This window comes from Phallusia mammillata, chromosome 5, assembly GCF_965637545.1.
Source record: "Phallusia mammillata chromosome 5, kaPhaMamm4.hap1.1, whole genome shotgun sequence".
Classification (NCBI taxonomy): Eukaryota; Metazoa; Chordata; class Ascidiacea; order Phlebobranchia; family Ascidiidae; genus Phallusia; species Phallusia mammillata.
Genome location: NC_137256.1, coordinates 27,349,751 through 27,367,919, shown reverse-complemented (window position 1 = coordinate 27,367,919; position 18,169 = coordinate 27,349,751). Strand labels below are relative to the sequence as shown.

At 36.8% G+C, this 18,169-nt stretch overlaps 1 protein-coding gene and 1 long non-coding RNA gene across 2 annotated transcripts; both read right to left on the bottom strand.

The window, feature by feature from the left end:
- Positions 1–1,358: 1,358 nt before the first annotated feature.
- On the bottom strand, positions 1,359–2,910 carry LOC145230192 (uncharacterized). The gene is made up of 3 exons (XR_013860579.1): positions 2,760–2,910; positions 2,254–2,367; positions 1,359–1,457 (listed from the first exon to the last, which is right to left on the bottom strand). It is a non-coding gene; the product is annotated as an uncharacterized LOC145230192 (long non-coding RNA).
- A 1,402-nt stretch (positions 2,911–4,312) lies between these two features.
- On the bottom strand, positions 4,313–16,574 carry LOC145229756 (uncharacterized). The gene is made up of 24 exons (XM_080095083.1): positions 16,476–16,574; positions 15,520–15,579; positions 14,391–14,483; positions 13,278–13,346; positions 12,813–13,020; positions 12,568–12,578; positions 11,971–12,033; positions 11,528–11,554; positions 11,191–11,286; positions 11,085–11,135; positions 9,907–9,948; positions 9,778–9,843; positions 9,258–9,281; positions 9,164–9,199; positions 9,024–9,092; positions 8,630–8,656; positions 7,557–7,583; positions 7,350–7,436; positions 6,795–6,830; positions 6,713–6,724; positions 6,564–6,650; positions 5,584–5,628; positions 5,255–5,488; positions 4,313–4,611 (listed from the first exon to the last, which is right to left on the bottom strand). The coding sequence occupies exons 1-24, from the start codon at positions 16,516–16,518 to the stop codon at positions 4,598–4,600; spliced, it is 1,527 nt and encodes a 508-aa protein (XP_079951209.1). The 5' UTR covers positions 16,519–16,574; the 3' UTR covers positions 4,313–4,597.
- Positions 16,575–18,169: the final 1,595 nt, after the last annotated feature.

Genomic DNA, 18,169 nt, shown 5'->3' with positions numbered 1-18,169 from the left:
AGTAAAATTATTAAAAATCATACTTACACGTAAACTCGAACGAAGCTACCAGAACAATCAACAGCTTCATGATTCAGTGGCTGTTAACGAAATCTGCTCTGCGCAAGTGTCAATCCGCGTTAAAAGGTTCATGTCTACTCATCACGTATTTTGTCAGTTACCTACGAAAAACTGCGACACGAAATTGACAGATTGATTTTGGCAGTGGGACAGCAACACCGAAACTCCTCTTGGGTTATGTCAGGACTTCGTGATCGGTGTTGTCTGTTTTTATCAGTCTTTTCAACTGAAGTAATTAATTATCAGCCCAAGTTTTTTGAAGTCGAAATGAACTCACACTCAACTTGCTGCATTTGTTGCAGAAAAGCGGACAAATTTAATGATGAAAATGACGGCCCAAATATACGTAAAAAGCGATGCTTTATTATTCAAACATTTCGATAAATGCTCATGCCATCATCAGTGATATGGGGGGCCACATCAGTTACACCCGTTTATATCCTTTTATCATTCCTTGCGACACAAGTTTGTTTATAAACGGGTGTAACTGATGTGGCCTTCATATCACTGATGATGGCATGAGCTTTTACGAAATGTTTGAACAATAAAGCATGTCGCTTTTTACGTCTATTTGGGCCGTTGTTTTCACCAATAAACTTAAAAACAGGTTCGTATATAGTGCACTAAAGCGGACAAACATTTTGTTGATTCTATACTAGCCCGTCACATTCTACTTTACAGTAATAAGATAAAATAACTTTTTTTGTTACTTTAATAGCATTTTTGTTTTAGTGCTTTTTTTGTTGGTAAAAAGCGCCTCTTTTGGTACTCTTCACTTTAACGAGCGAGCCTTCAGCCATTATCTTCATGATATTTAAAACTGTACACGCTTCTCATGGTGTGCTGCTTCCGTGCATTTGTGTGTTTGTGCACTTGTCGCATTCGCCATGTCGTTTTTTCCGGTCAAGGTTTTTCTGATCCAGTACCTTACAGCTTACCTAACTAACTAGAACAAGTTAAATCTCAATTTTACTAAATTAGTTGTTGCAAATTCGCTCCATTTCAATTATTTTTATTGCCTAGCTTACGAATTAGAACACAGCTTCTTGGCAAAGCAGTTTTTTTAATTATTTTACTCGTTGTTTCCGCCTATTTATTTTTTATACTTTCGTAAGCTCTCAAGGAAAATGAAGTCTAGTTTAAAGTGAATTCAACCCCTACTGTAGCAGTTTTCCGGTGATTACTGCTCTCTACAACTTTATAATCCAAAACCCAGTGTATAAAACCCTAGGCCAAACAGAATCAACCGTTGTAAACTCTTTAGGCTTTCAACACTAAAACTTGCAAGAATCAAACAGTTTCATTTCTGTTTCTGTTTATTTTTGCAGGATAACAACGACACTAGGAATCAATACGTGTTAAGAAGTCGATAATCTCGATACTTCCAGGGTCCACATCTGCAAAATACGAACATGAGAGTTACAGCAAAGTTTGTTACACGCAACGGTATCACGTGCTTACAGGGTGGTTGGTTTTACATTCACAACTACAATATATTTTCTTTGTATATTTGCTGTTCTTTGAACGAGTGAGGCTTAACCGTTTACGAACAATTTGTTTTTTAATTCATTAGTGAAAATAACGGCCCAAAAGCGACATGCTTTATTATTCAAACGTTTCGACAACCGCTCATGCCATCATCAGTGATATGAAGGTCACATCAGTTACACCCGTTTATATACACTTGAGTCACGTGTAAAAAGTAATGATAAAAAGTCGTTGTTTTTTAAGCTCAGTGATTAATATTAACCAACCCCTAAAGTGCCGTGAAATGTCTAAAATCTTTTTTACTCTCAACCCGTAATTCATGTCTTGAAAACGAAATGAAGGTTTCCGTGGCAACAGTAGAGCCCCCATGACATCAAAATGCGATTTTTTTTCTTTAGTTTTGCAATTTTTTTACGTGATTTTTTTCAGGACACAAATACATTAATCAAATACCGGAAATAACTGCACAACGGTAAAGTGTTACGGAGTGCAAAAAATGACTTTACAACTTTGCGCTCCATTATGTCTTAACGTTGCGCAGCTATTTCCGGCTTGGTGATTGTTTTAGTGCAATTGTGTCGCTGTGTCGTCTTTCACCAAGCGAAATAAACTCAACTCAACTTAAAGTCAGTTTGCCAAATAAAAACAACAACATAAGTTTATGGTAAATCGGTGTGGAACCAACAGATAAAGTATTTTACTCACTCTCACACTCGAGGTCTGGGTCAACACATTTGCAATTGAGAATGCTCATGTCGCAAAAACCGTGTACGCATATCCAGTCCCCCTCTTCACCGTGACATGTGAATGTAACCGGTTCTGTAAGCAGAAAAATATTCTGAACTGAAACCAGTTGATAAAACGATCCTTTGTAACCTGCCACATGTGAATTGTCGCATGGACTTAAATATCGGGCATGAAAACGGTACATTTGGCATTATTTTTTTAATTAAACATATTTGCATACAAACATAGTGTGGTGTATTTAAAACCCCTAGGTTGGCTTGATATCCCTTTAAGCAAGATCCAAACCTAAATGTAATACCCACGATTGGCCCCAACAAACAGTGCCGTTATATGGCTACATTAGCTAATACGGCCCATCTCTTGTCATTAGCTCACTAATAAGACCTTGTTAGTCGAGAAAGTGTGCACTGTCTTCTAATATAAATATATATTATAATATGCTTATAATATACACCACTACTTACTTAGTTTATGAGTCTGTGATTTCGCATGTTGTCCAAGCAGACAAAACATCAGCAGCACACAGAAAACCAATTTGTCCATAGTTTTAATGTTGCACCTGTTTCACTGTGTATATTCTACCTTACTGAAGAACCTAACATCTCATGTATACCGGTGCAGTCGCACAAAAAACGGAAGCAATTAAAGGGGTTTCGTTGTGACGTTTCAATTAGCACGTATGACGTAATAGATTGTTTTGTTTGAACCGGAAAACGCGCCGCTGTCGGCATAGCCGCTGAAACCAGAGGTATTAGAGTTGAATTTATTTCACTTGGTGAAAAACATAGCGACACAATTGCACTAAAACAATCACCAAGCCGGAAATAGCTGCACAACGTTAAAACGTTATATGAAGCGCAAAATAGTGGAGGGCACAATTGGTTGGAAATGACTAAATGCGCTGCAGCTACACCGTATTATAAATAGGAAACACTTGCCCCTATAAAATCTCTAGATTTGTGCTATTTTTATTACATATGTATATTACCTGCATATTATGTATTTCAACATTTTGTTTTCGATCCCAGATAAGTTGTCATTATAAACCACACCTAATTGGCCATCTGGCTTTTGAATAATGTCTTTGGACGTAGAATAATATGCATTTCCAGTAAGTTACTTGAAAGGTTAATATAAAGTTGTAAAGAATTTATGTGGAATTTTAGCCCAACTATTCTCACTTTCTTGTGTTCACAGGGTCGTGGGTTCTAATCTGATCTCTGCCACTTATGTTTTCCTGAGCAAGAAACTTGAGCTTTAACCCAGAGGAACCAGAGAGCAACTTACCTGAGCAATTTAACAAATCTAATCCAACATGGCGATGTACAAATCTTAGGCACATTTGGCATCACATATCATCTATTCATCTTTACTTTAAGGTCAAGTGGCTACTTCGTTACTAAAAGGTATATCTGTTTTGTAACTCTAAGTCAGTGGTTCTTAACCTTTTTCCTTGCTGCTCCCCTTTCAATTTACCAACCAATTTTCGCACCCCCTTCTGTAATTGCTTAAATAACAAAACCATTGTAATTTAATTTTAAATTCAGCATCCCCGCACCCCTTAGGAATCTTTCTTGCATCCCTTGGGGGTGCGTGTACCCCTGGTTAAGAACCCCTGCTCTAAGATGAACATAAGTTCATAACTGGGATCAGCCCTGAAGTGTCCATGCAGAACAGCAATCACATCGCACACCAGTATATAAATCACAATACGACAGGCCCATTGAAGGCATAATACCCATGGCTGGATTTTTCTGGCCTGTACCTTCAATCTTATGGGAATGCTTGGTGACCGACTTGATGATATTACGCCTTCAATGGGCCTGGCGTGCTATGATTTGTTTGTAGCTCAATTTTTGTCTTTTCAGTTTCATTATCAATTTTTCGTCATTTGTCTATAGTTTACATACATTATAGGTGAGCCCCCAAAGTTGTACTGCAAGTTTTGACCCCGGTTGCCTGTCACTTAATGCACAGAATTTCTCAACGCAAACCTCCATTTTTAAAAACCAACAACCACATTTTATGCGTTATAATTTTTCTAAAAAGCACACACTACAACAATATATTTTACTAAACCAACAGCAGCCAACAAAAACACAACAACAGACTTTTTGAATTGAAAAGCACAAGCTACAACAATATATTTTTTTAAACTAAAAGCAACAAACAAAAACGTAACACATATGTTTAAACTGACAACATAAATTAAAATGGACAACAATGTTTGATTAGAAAGAAACACTTCACATAGAACTGTTGCAAGCCAAGTAGTTGTGCCTTCCTCCAAGCACCTACATGGTCACCCTCCAACAGCTGCAAAATATTCATGTTTAGATGTTTAGATATATTGGCTGCCCTCAACCATTTATAATCCAATCATAAATAATATTTAATGTGCATACTGTGTGTTAATGATATATCAACTAAATAAATACTTCAATTAGAATGCAAAAGCAGTAATGCTTGAAATGATTGTTTTCGAAGTGAATTACACAAGATTAAAAGTTAATGTTTCATCTTCTTTAGGTGTCTGGTTATACATAAAAGCTCTCTGAGTACAGCAAGGGCTACAAATTTGTTTTGGAGCCAAAGTGTATGTAAGTATGTACTTTATATGGATAGAAGTCTACATTTTTTTGTCAATGGATTGTCACACTGCTTAATCTTTAGCATCTGGTGCCAAGTTTAGGTTCTTTTCTGAACTGCAGCAATTTGATTTCATGATGTGTTGGTGTTTTGTTGGTGGGTATGGGAGTTTTTAATAAAACTGATATTTATAAAAAAATTCAATCATTTTTGTATTCATTTTAATTTTTACTGAGAGCGTGACGGGCTGAGTTCCACTGTTGGAGACCCCTGATGTAGAACAACGCTGGCAAAGATTGGGTCAGAAGCAGTTTTTATGAATCATAACATCAATTTTTAAGTTGCAGTCTAAACAACATACGTATAATACCTTGAAACATTTGGCCATGAACCAGTGCAAAGTTCTGTGCTGTGTTTTCCACCTGGACTGGAATGATTTTGTATTTTCCATTCTGACTTCTAAGATATGACTCCATTTGTTGGGACCACATGTAGACAGGAACTTGTTTGGTTTTCGTTGACCCGAAAGTCACTGGGTCAACTTGTTGGACTCTCAATGCTTGATGTGGTTGTTCTTCGGTTGATAAAGTATTTGTAGGTAAACCTGTGAAGCACACCATATGTAGAAAAACTAATAAACAATTACATTGCATTTAGGCAGATCAACAGACAAGCTATGGTAACATAAACAACACTCACCATTGTGGTAATAAAGTGGAGGTGCAGGGCTCATGGATGGGTTACCTGAAAATGTGTAAGTGCAAAATGGTAAGTCACGTTTGCCGTTTCAATGCCACATTGATATTTGTAAGCTTAAGTGTAAATAAAAATTCTGCACAACCAACATAATAACTGTGTTGTTCACAGTGGGTGCTGTCCTATTTCCTACAGGTTTCATGTGTGATGAAATCTGCCAACAGAATTTAATTGGTTGCCATTAACATTTGGTGATTCGATATGATAACTATGGCAAACACTGGGAATTAACTACACCATTTAAATGATGACTTGACACAGTTGTTTATAAACATAGTGTCTAAACTTGTACGTCTCATGTTTTTTCTTTTTCTCGCCTTTGGGTTGATTACTTTCCTTTGTGTGTTTACCATGGCTTATCAGTTGCACTGTGCCTACTTTTTTGTTGCACATACTGTCACGAATTGTTGTTTGCCTCCGAGCTTTTACATTTTAAAGCCATTTGTACCTGTTTCTACTTTTTAATACTTTTTTGGCCATCTACTACATATTTGTTTCTTTACAGAAACTGATAATGCCTGTTTTTGTGTGGCAAAATATACTTGTGTTTATTTCAAGAAATGATTTATGCTTTGTACCTGTTTTTTTATAAAAAACAGTCTAAATATTTAACTAATTCAAAGCAAGAATATTTTTTTCTATTCTTTTGTCTGCAAATCCTGACATAACAAAAGTGTTTAAGTGAACTTGAATTTTTTTTCTATCTACCATTCAAAAAAGTTGATATTAAAAACTTTTTTATGTTGTCAAGCAACCTTGCACTGGAATTATGGGATGGTAAGGTTATTCATGGAATTTTTTTTTATCCTGAAAATCATAATTTTTCGGGCTCCTTCACACTCACCACACACGGTATGTGAAGGAGCATATGATTTCTCTAGCGGAAACCAGGGAGATTTGAATTCAAAATTTAATTAACTTACCAATAACGGTGTTGGTTTTATTGTTGTATGTTGTACTCCCTGACATCAACGGCGATTGATAAACCAAGTTACTGCCTGGGTTATCCACTTTAAACAATGTGTATTAGGCCTTTGGAATATTTTTTTAAATCAAAAGCTCCAATGTTTACCTGGTTTTGCTCCTGCGTAAAAAAATATTTTAGGTAAATTGCATTTTAGATTTTAACTGCAGTACTTTATTTATAAAATCACCTGCGGTATCAACAGACGCACCAGAGCCAATCTTGTCTGCAAAACGAAACATATTTGTTTCAACTTTATGTAATATTGTCCAGAAGTTAAGTTTGTGAGCATTTATAACTCACAAAAACCAGAATTAAAAAGTGACTTATATAAAAAACAACTAAAAGACAACAAGTACATCGCAATGATTTTAAAATTTGCTGCAATAAAATGCTGTTATTACATAATAGATTTCTATTGGTTAATTTTTCTCCGACTGAAGTAAGATCTTGAACGTTTTTTCTACCCCTACCCAGTAAACATTATTTACTTTTGCCCAAGTCTGAAAAAAATAAAACAGTATGTCCGTGTTATTAAATGATTTAACTGATGCTGATTGTCTGGTCTTGAGTAATTTTTATATTATGTCAACATTTTTGATGATGAAAATAACGGCCTAAACGGACATAAAAATTGACATGCTTTATTTTTCAAACGTTTTGGAAAGTGCTCTTGCCATCATCAGTGATATAAAGGGGCCACATCAGCACAAGCTGAGAGTGTTTCTATGTAACAAAACTTTACCTGCTACAACAGTCATTGCATTGTTGTAAGAAACATATTCGCAGCCTTCAGGGCTGTTTATTTTATTTCCACTTCCTTCAGCAGCTCCTAAAATATATGATACTGTAGTTTCAAATAAAGACTTTTTTAGTTATTTACAAATTTGGCAAAAAATTGCAAAAAAGCCAGGCTATTTGAGTTGATGTTTTTTGCAAGTAATTTTCATACCACCAGTGCTGTGAGCAGAATTGGAACCTGCAAATATAAAAATTCATGTGAAATTGTTTCGTTCAATAACCAGTGACTCACACACTATTTTATTTTTTGTGGTTTATAGCAGTGGTTCTCAACCGCTGGCCTGTGTCAACTTTCCTGCCGCTCCGCCAAATATATTAAAATATTACATCTCAATTTTTTATGTCTCAAAGAACCGCGTTTAACACGTACAATATCAAACAAACAGCAGCAAACTTCTCATTAAATCGAATTTTTCATGCTTCTGTTGGAGAATTACGCTGCTGGACATTTGCTCCGTTCGAAACCCAAGGACCAAATGATGGCGGTGTAGCGACTGGAGTTGCAATGTTGGACTCCCCCGCTGCTTGTCTAGATGTGCTTATTTTAACACTTGCTGTGGTCTACTATTTTTGCTGTAAAACGACTTGTGACCAAAATAACGAGGAATATGAGCTTTTTTATTTTTCGCAGAAACCCACCAACATTTGTGGATTGTGCTTTCATTGCTGATCAAATTTTGAAGTCTGGATATGAATTCAACAGTGGAAAGTTCTTTTATAACTATTTCAAGTCTGCAATGTCTCAAATCATCAAGGAACAACCTTTCTATTCAGTTGAGGGTTTTTCAAAATCACCGTCCATAACGGTTTATGATTCAATCGATGAGGATGTGGTTCAGAGCTACCAAGAGTTTCAACTGGCAAATGCTGTATTTTACACTCTGAAGGAAAACTATACAAGTGAACAGGGTGCAAGGAGAAGTAAACAATGACCTTCTTTCACTGAAAAATTGCTGCAACTTTATTCAAATTATGTAAATATCTGATTCTTTTCCGACTCCAATTTGGTTTCCAACTGACAAAACAATATCTCTCTGTGCTAACACCTTTTAAGACTTGCATATTTTCGTCGTAATTGCATTTTGGGTAGATTGAAAGTCCAGCGGTCCGCAAAATTCGTTTAGAAAGTTTGACGGTCTGCAATCTTAAAAGGTTGAGAACCACTGGTTTGTAGCTTAAGCTTGACAGGTTTTATAATATTTTTTACAATTGTTTATACCCCACCTGAGTTGAAAAGGCCGTCAATTACACCTGAAAATAACGCAAAAAATGATTTAAAAAAGGTTTCTAAGAATTATCTCTTTATAAACAATGAAATCAACTTATGAATAAAAATAAAAATATTTTTCTACAAACTACAAATGTTAAGCATTGGTGTGCAAGCAGAGGTGGGATGCAATTTTCATGTCATCACAAACCTCATATTTTTCAGGCGGTTCTGTTACAAAAAGTCCATTGACAGTAACCAGTAATGCTAACCAGTTCGCTGTGTTCATAAAATTTCAGGAGACGGTTCTATAGAACCGGTGCAAACCGGCTGAATCCCACCACTGGCTAAGTCAGAATCAGAACGAGAATGTCTTTTTCTGATTTAGCTAAACTTATTAGGCAATTTTACCTGCTGTGATGTTTGCAGTTTTAGTGTAGTCAACTTTGCCACAGTTCTTTGGCTGGTTTTGGTTTATGCCTATAAACATGATTATGTTAAATATGAAACCTTACAAGATGCAGTTACTTGCTACATTCACAACTAAATACCAGAACAGCATGGTTCATCATCATTCCCTTTGTCGCCTGAAAAATAAAGTTTGTTAGTAAACTCATAGGGATTTATTATTGGTTTATGCCTTACCTTTCAAGTTGCTTCCAATTGTTCCTGTAGATAAAGTAAAGAATGGGTAAGAAAAGCACTGAATGATTGGCTTGTTTCACAGCACTGTTGTAAAGCTTATTTACTATCAAATAATTTTGCAATGATGAGATTAAACTAATCTTTTATGTGTAAGTTATTGCTGTTAAAATCATGCCTTCTGTTGCTTTTAATTCTTATCACCTGATGATGACAATAGCACTTGTTGAAAACGTAGTTATGTTCTACACAAATATACTGGCTCTAATTTTTTTGCTCAGATTATTCAAAACCGTGAATAGTGTACCTTAAATTAATATAATTCGCAACAGTCGGGCCCAAACTTAAATTAGGTCTACATTTTTTCATTTAAATACAAAAGCCAGTGTAGTAGTAGTAAGGATGGTCGCTAAAAAACTACATTAATTTTTTTATAAGCCAGTGTAGTAGTAGTAAGGATGGCCGCTAAAAAACTACATTAATTTTTTTATAGTCACATATTTAAATGACCAAAATATTTTACCTGCAGTGATTGTCAGATTGGTTGTGTATGTTACAGCACCAGAGGCTGAACCATCAATTTTGCCATCTGACAACATCAATACAAATCAGAATTAATTCAAATCAAACAAGCTTAAGATAATGTTTATACCTTCAACTTTTTGCTCTATAATGGTGCCACTTTCGTCCTTTTCTAGAAAATAAATGTTGGAAAATGAAATGTCAGAAATATTTCAGTGAAAGTGTAAAATTAAAAAAACAAAAAACATACAAAGTCTGTTGTTGCGAACAGTTTTTTATCACCTTTCTTTGCACAACGATACAGAAGTATGGCTAGAATTTTGGAAGAATTTATAGTTTGTTTGGCTGTTACAGTTGTTAAAACTCGTTGCAACAAATAATTAAGCGTTTGTCCACAAACAGAAAGTGGGCACGATTATCTACGTCGTTTGCTGAGACCAGTCTGCAGAGGGGTGACGTCTAAAACTGCGGGCCCACTTGGCCCACTTGGCTCGCTTGGCCCAGTACTTGACCCGTTTTTCTCTGCGAGAGACGGGCCAAGCAATGGATGTAGTGGGCCCGCAGTTTTTCCTTGCAAGAGACGCCACAAGCACTGTATAATAGTGGGCCCACAGTTTTTATACTTGCGAGAAGCGGGCCAAGCGGGCCCGCAGTTTTTCCATTGCATAAGGCGGGTCAAGTGCTGGGCCAAGTGATCCAAGTGGGCCCGCAGTTTTAGACGTGACCGGTCTGCAGAGTATGGCAGTTCCCGTGCAGGACCAAATTGTCCCGCGCGCGTACACGACCCGTAAGTTCGCGTGCAAGGTCAATTTCAGCTGGCGCAAAACAAGTAAAAGAGGTCAAGGCAGTGCAACTAAATGCCTTTCGTGCGAAATTTCCGCGTGCAACCCCCCAAAATTGGCGTGCAAAAATTTTTTTTCAACAAATAATCCCGCGCGCAGCTGCCACACTCTGCAGACTGGCGCTGAGGTTACATGTTTTGTAATTTGTTAAACGATGAACGCTAGCTTTTTTGATGTGTTTAAATACAACTTAGATACATTGATTCCAGTGCAACAAAACACGATTTCTTAACTAACTTACTTAACAATTGATCCGCAAACTGAAAGAAAACCTTTTAAATATTTACATTTTTAAGTACTTTAGTTTGGTTTTCCAGGCTTTTCAAAGGTGCTTTCCCCGTACATCATGTTAAATGTAGCGGTATTTTTTTTAATTGTGGGTATTGTTTTTGTGTAATGTTTTGAAAAGTGGCTGAGATTGCCATTCAAATTTGTAAAACATTTGTCTGTAATTTCATCTTATTACCTTCTTCTTCCGTTGGTTTAAACAGCTTTTCCCAACCATTTGAAATCTCATCTAAAAGAAAATTAGACGTAATTTAAAGAGTTTGCATAACGTTTTCTCTCTTTACCTTTAAGTTTTCGAACGGTTTGCCCAGCAATATCTGGTAAGTTTTTTAATCTCGTTATAAAATCACGTTTATCTTCGTTTTTCTTGCCGTCAGCTTCTGCAAATGAACGTTAACAAAAGTGAAAATCTGTCAAATATTAATTTCAGGATTGCAAGCGAATAGGAGGTTTTAAATAACGGCTATACCTAGACTTGCCAAGCTGCAATTACGAAACAAATTATGCGGTTCATTGTGAAGTCTGGTTCGATTCAAGTCAGTTTTATTTACGCTGAAAACCCAAACTCTTAAAGCGCGACCCGACTTACAAGTGTCAAAAAGTTTTTAAATGTAGACTCACCCGCTGCCCAAGCTATTTCTTGTTGCTCTGTAACAAGAAATGTTCACCAATATCACAGTTAATTTCAACGCGATCCGCTTTGAGCGAGTTCAGATGGAGGAAAAAGTTCATGACAAATCAAAAAGCCTTAGCTTTGAGGTCAGCAATATTTGTGTGACGGACTAGTGGACATTTTTTTCGGAACGTCCTTCAATAAAATACTGAATATTTCAAGTATTTAGTTTAAATCAAGGCCAAAACTTTCAAAATTGGAAATGCGACTAGTTTTTGTTACCTTGAAATGCGGGTTTAGTTAAAGAAAGCCAGTCAAAATGCTGCTGAGCACGGGTACGACAGATTGAAAGTTATACACTGTTGGCATTCGAACTTGTTATTGAATGTTTCAAGTTGCGAAAATTGTTCAAGTGAGATTGTCTCTGTTTCAGACTCACTGACTAACTTACTTTTTACGTTGGCTTTAATCGCGTTTGTACAGTAAATACAGCAAACCTCGGTTAATCCGGACCCTTTTGTATCAAAACGTTGTCCGAATTATGTGAAGATCCGGATTAACCGATGTCGATTAGTTAAAGCCTTACCACATTATAAATCATTTGTACCTCAAGTTTTGTCCGAATTAGGCGAAGATCTGGTTTAACCGATGTCGATTAGTTAAAGCCTCACCACAGTACAAATCATTTCGATTTTTTTCCGAATTGGGCAAAGATCCGGATTAATCGATGTCGATTAGTTAAAGCCTTACCACATTATAAATCATTTGTGCCTCGAGTTTTGTCCGAATTAGGCGAAGATCTGGTTTAACCGATGTCGATTAGATAAAGCCTTACCACATTACAAATCATTTGTACCTCAAGTTTTGCCCGAATTAGGCAAAGATCCGGATTAACCGAAAACATGTATTCACATCGCACATGTCAAATGTTAAACTTAGGTTTGTTACACTATCGCCTTTCAATTCGACAGAAACAAACTTAAGCAGTTTGCATTGGACTAACAATGTCACAGATAGGTTGTAGCAAAATTGAAAGAGCACATCCCACCTAATGCATGGCTACATATAGTAACTGCTAGAAAAACAACTTTAAATAGACGTTGGCGATTCTCGGGCATGAGGGTTTCACATGTCGTCTAGTTTTAGCAAACCATCAACTTAAATGCTAATCAGTGCCATGTTTTAATTATAATTTTACGGAAATTTAACGGTTTTCGTGTGGATTTTTGTTTTATTGTTGATTTTGCAAAAAAGTATGGATGAACCATAAAAAAACAACTTTAAATAGTCCACATATTGCGGTGATTCGTGAACATGTGGGTTTTACGGGTATCGTGTTGTAGCAAACCATCCGTATTTACTTTACAACTTCTCCTACCGACAATCGCGTCCAAATTCTCATCTCCCTGTTGCTTGTGGAACCGATTGTTGTCGGACGCGATCGGGCATTCCACTAAATCGCAATTGTTAAGCTCTATCACGTGACTGTCGCTTGACGACGCTGCTGGAAAAAGGTTTAGTTAGTTCATTCAACAAATTTTATGGCTGCAAAATATTAAATTATTATTTTTAAACTTAAAATTTGCACTTGCGTCAAAAGCAAAAAAAGTGAAACAAAACTCGGAAAAACAATTTCGAAATTGATGTGTGTTTGTGTTTATTCATGCGTGTCTTGTATCACCGCGTGTGTTCGGTTAAAACGATTGCTTCAGAAGCGCGTGCTTCGCCCTAGAGGTCATTGTAGAAATAAGATCTTACCTTCATCACTTTCATCAGTGGTTCCACGAGCTTCATCACGTGTTGTTAGATTCTTTCCAATCTGAAGAACTGGAAAAAAAGGTTTGTATTAGAACGAGAATGTTATTTTCATTCCGATTTAGCTAAATCAGACCGGGAAAGTCATTGTAGCAGAAATGTAATTTGCGTGCCTGCAGACAAAATGGAGAAAGTGCAAAACAGTGTACACTGTTCACTGTCATTAAAATACCAAGAGGTAAAAACAAAAATGAGCTTGCTTCTCTTGGATGATAGTGGCAAAGATTTCTACAACTAGCAGTTGGACTCGTTTTTCCATCAAATGTTTGATGGATTTGGTTGAAATTTACACAGATGGTAGATATATTTATGTAGATGTGCATCCCACTTTGTTTTTGTTGATAACCCCAGTATTTTCCCCACTAGCCCCCTAAAATGGGTGAGATTTTAAACAATGTCAGGATTGGCTGAAAATTTTAATATATGAACGTTTTAAATATGTTATAGTTTATGTGAATTGACTAACTATGCTTAGCCACACTCTGTTGTGATTTGGTTGTTACAAAAAGCCTTGATACGTGTATTTTTGGTGATTTGTATGTTACTGCATTTAAAATAAATGACATTATTTGGGACACATTTTTATTGTTTTTTACTAAATATCCCATTGTCCTATTTACTGCTTTTCTGTTCGCTAAATTGTTATGGAAATCACTTTACCGATCTTATTTAGCTGTAACGAAACGGAACGGACGTTTTCATTCTGGTTTAGTTCTATCGGAATAATGCCTTCATTGGGCCTGAATGAGTGTGCCGTGATCGCTGGTCTACATGAACGCTACAGGGCTGATCCCAGTTATGAATTTATGTTCATCTTAACTGAATGTAGCTCAATTGGTAGAGCGCGAGTCCCGGAAAGAATCCTGTCGTGGGTTCGAGTCCCACCGCAAGCTAGATTTTTCTAGTGTGTGCGTAGCAATATATCGAAGAGCTTGCTAACCGGCTAATTTTATATGACGCCTTCAATAGGCCTGGCATTCTATGACTTATATATGAGTATGTCGTGAACGCTTCAGGGCTGATCCCACTTATAGAACACATTATGTACCGACTTACAAGGTAGCACGTCCTGCAAAGTTGTGGCGTTGTACAACATTGCACGTCTGTTACTGGCTGGTGAATCAAATCCTTCTACTTTCCTTTTTACTCCTATTGAGTGGAATAACATGGTGTTAGGGTTTACATTTGTTACACATACTTGGACTATTTTTTCCAAACAAAGATTTAATGGTAAAATAACGGCCCCTATACACGTAAAAAGCGACATGCTTCTTTCATTTTTCAAATGTTTCTGCAAATATAAACGGGCGTCACTGATGATGGCATGAGCATTTGTCGAAACGTTTGCAAAATAGGCCTAAACCAGTGGTTCTTTTTTTTGGTGTGGTTTCCCACTAAAGTCAATCACCAACTTCGAATTTCCCCCTCTGGTTTTTTTGTAAACATGTTTTGTGCCCTACGTTAACAAAAACAATATTCTTTAAATGAAATATTTTTGTGGAGCGCTTTGGTCTGGACCCTAAAGGTATACTGCAATCTTATTTAGTAAATAGTGCTTCTGTGAGAGATTAAACTTTTTGGAATACTGAAGAGTCTGCTCTGTTTGCATTGGTCATTTATTGCATCACAATCAACAAAGAAAGGCTTTTGTTCGCGCACAAGAGCAAAGTCATTGATGGTTTTACTCTTGTCTGTGATGTAACAAACGGCCTTTGGATTTGTATGTGTCTTGTAAACCTTGGTTAAATCAATCTTGCATGTTGTTGCAGAAATTTTTTAGTAAAGTAACTTTCAACGGTTAATTCAAAGCCGGTTTCGACCATCGAACCCGAGTTTGCTCTTTTCAAGCTTACATAATTTCCCTCCAAAAACATTAAATTTCCCACTAGTGGGAAATTTCCCACCGGTTAAGAACCACTGGCCTAAACCATGTCGCTTTTTACGACTATTTGGGCCGTTAATTTCAACAATAAACTTATGAACAGATCCGAACATAGTATTCCAAAGATTATGATAAAAAAACTTTGGCAAAACTAAAGAGGTACATACAAGGTTCGAACCATAACCCCCGTATGAATGTATAATTTACTAAAATGCAAATGCAGATGTGTTTTGCAAGTTTGAAACCCATTCTTAATGGAAGATTTGAAAAAATTGAAAAACTCCCTACTTCCAACTTACTTACCGTGTTCTTTTATGTACTTCTGTTTCTTTACACTCCTGTACACATCCTTCGAAGTTGAAGCTGAAATTCGAAAAATATCAACCTTACGTGTTCATTTCAATGTCTACAACAATATATACATAAGCTATTGCTGTCAGGCATAATAGAAGCTCTGTTTACTTTGATGAAGGCGACCTGTATATGACGTCGAAAAGTCGCAATAAAAATAGTGTCAGGCAAAATATCAAGTTTGTAGAGCTCTTTTGTCCAATGCATTTTTATACATTTCGACGTCCTATACAGGTCGCCTTCATCAGAGTGAGTCACGGAATAAAAATCTCTATAAATTTGATTTCAAACACTCGTAAATAAGACTAAATTTTAATCAGATCATGAGGCAAACGTTAAAGCGATGCTACAAAACCAATTATTTAATACAATATTCATTACAGAAAAGCTACCAGGAACAGTATCACACAAAACTACCTATTTAGGCAGTTTGATGGTTGCAGTTTTGCAGTTTTAAAATGTAAGTGGTACCAAAGTTGTAAGTCGGGCCGGGTTCGGGCTTCCATTTCTTTAAAAAAAACGGGCCTGATTTTACACTTTGTGTCAGTATACTTTAAATTAATTTAACTATAGCTAAGTAGCTAGTTGCCGGACCTGACCTAATGTCAAACAGCCCTGGAACGCCTTGTTCAAGACCAATTGTTTATTGATGTCTTGGTCATGTGTACGCCTGTCAATCAAACTTTCGGGCCTAAACGGACTTCTCAAAAACGATTCGGGCTCGGGTTCCAATTTTTGGGCCGTTTAAAACTCTGAGCAGTACAGAAAGCAAGTTTGTAAGCCAAGATTTTAAACCGGACGTTTCGATTGTGCAATTAACGCTACTACACCAGTAAATTTCACACAATATCACTGACACAAATATTTTTGAGTTAATTGGCGCGATTTCCGGCTTTATATCGACATACCTGCTGCAAGTGGTGTTGGTAGGAGTTGGAACGACCGAAACATGCTAATTGTCAGACTTTACATCAAAATTATTGTCTTGTTTCAGTTCTTAATTCCTCAGTTTGTCACGGACTATTCAGACAAATTGATACTTTTTGAACAGATGGATTTTGAATCTGCATAAAAACTTGACTTTGAAAGTAGGTAAGCTATTGCAGCCAGGCATAATATCAAGTTTATAGAGCTCTTCTGGCAATTATGTTTTCGTTTGTTTATCGTGTGCGCGTGTTATTTAACCTGATGAAGGCGACCCGTATAGGACGTCGAAACGTCAGAATAAAAATATAACTACCAGAAGACCTTTATAAACTTGATATTAAAAAGTTTTATAAATTTTTGCCATATAAATATGGTTACGCCATTGATTTCATTTCTCAACCTTAGTGATTGACTTTAGTGGAAAACCAAGCCAAAAAGGTTAGGAAACACTGGTTTACACTTTGTTTAAAGGCCTCCTTCTGACAATATGCTTCACATTGATTAAAACTAATAAAACTTGGCCTCCTTGAACAGAAGTAATACCTCCCACTACAAAAATTACTTTTTCATCAATTTAATCTGATTCTGTTCCTGATACCGCGGGTTCAAATCTCACCGTAGACTTGTTTTCTAACAATGCACATGGGCGAGTACTTGCTTGGAAGTTATTTATGTTTTATCATTACACATGTAATTGTGGCGAAAAGCTGTTATGTGTAGTTTGCAGCGAATCTTTTCAATCAACTATATCTAGTTCATACTCTCCTTTCTAACACGGGTGGTTAGATTCTAGGGTTCCCTCGACTTGTCCCACCAACGTTCCCCCAAGTCGTGTTATACTCACAGTGCGCCAAACTTACTTTCTGGTAAGCTCCTGCCACATATCGCTTCATAATACGGTGTAGCTGCAGCGCGTTTTACCACTATCCACCAATTGTGCCCTCCACTTTTTTTGCGCTCCATAACGTCTCAACGTTGCGCAGTTATTTCCAGCTTGGTGATTGTTTTAGTGCAATTGTGTCGCTATGTTGTCTTTCACCAAGCGAAATAAACTCAACTCAACTCTACTCATACTAGTAATAATTATAGCTGCAGCTCGTTTACCGTCTATCCAGCAACTGTGTCCTCAACCCTGTTGCGCTTATAACGTCTCAGGTGCGCTTAACCCATATTCAGACTTTAAAAAACGGGATTCGTCGCCGGCAGCGTTCTGAGTTCGAAGCCCGTGAAAAAAACGTGCGCCCTCCGCTTTGTCGCGCTTTTGACGTCCCAACGTTGCGCAGCTATCTCTGACAAGGTGGATATTTTAATGTAACCGTGTTACTATTATTGTTTTACCAAGCGAAATAAACTCTACTCAACATTGAAATGTAGAAACAAATCCGGACTTTTTAATATTACAATATTATCCTTCTTTCTCCCATCTTTTGTCGGCTTATTTAACAAACAGGGCCTGATGTATGCAAATATCAACTGGCTTTCTTCGGAACAGAGGTTTCAATCTAAAGAAACATGATTCTTTTTGTCACAATTGTTCGTTTAAATGTTAAATTTCATGGTCATCGATTTACTGTTGCCCATTGTCAAGCAGCAGTTTTTGTTTGTTTGGTCTTACCGCCTTGAGGTATCAACCGAATATACCCTACTGTCTCTGTTTGATCAAATTAACGACTTC

Bases quoted from the DNA above. Each gene is read 5' to 3' on its own strand.
- LOC145229756 (XM_080095083.1), bottom strand. From the start codon at position 16,518: ATGTTTCGGTCGTTCCAACTCCTACCAACACCACTTGCAGCAG. The intron at 9,282-9,777 runs GTAAAATATTTT...CTTTATCTACAG, and splicing joins CAATCTGACAATCACTGCAG to GAACAATTGGAAGCAACTTG. The intron at 5,489-5,583 runs GTGAGTGTTGTT...TGTGCTTCACAG, and splicing joins TCCACTTTATTACCACAATG to GTTTACCTACAAATACTTTA.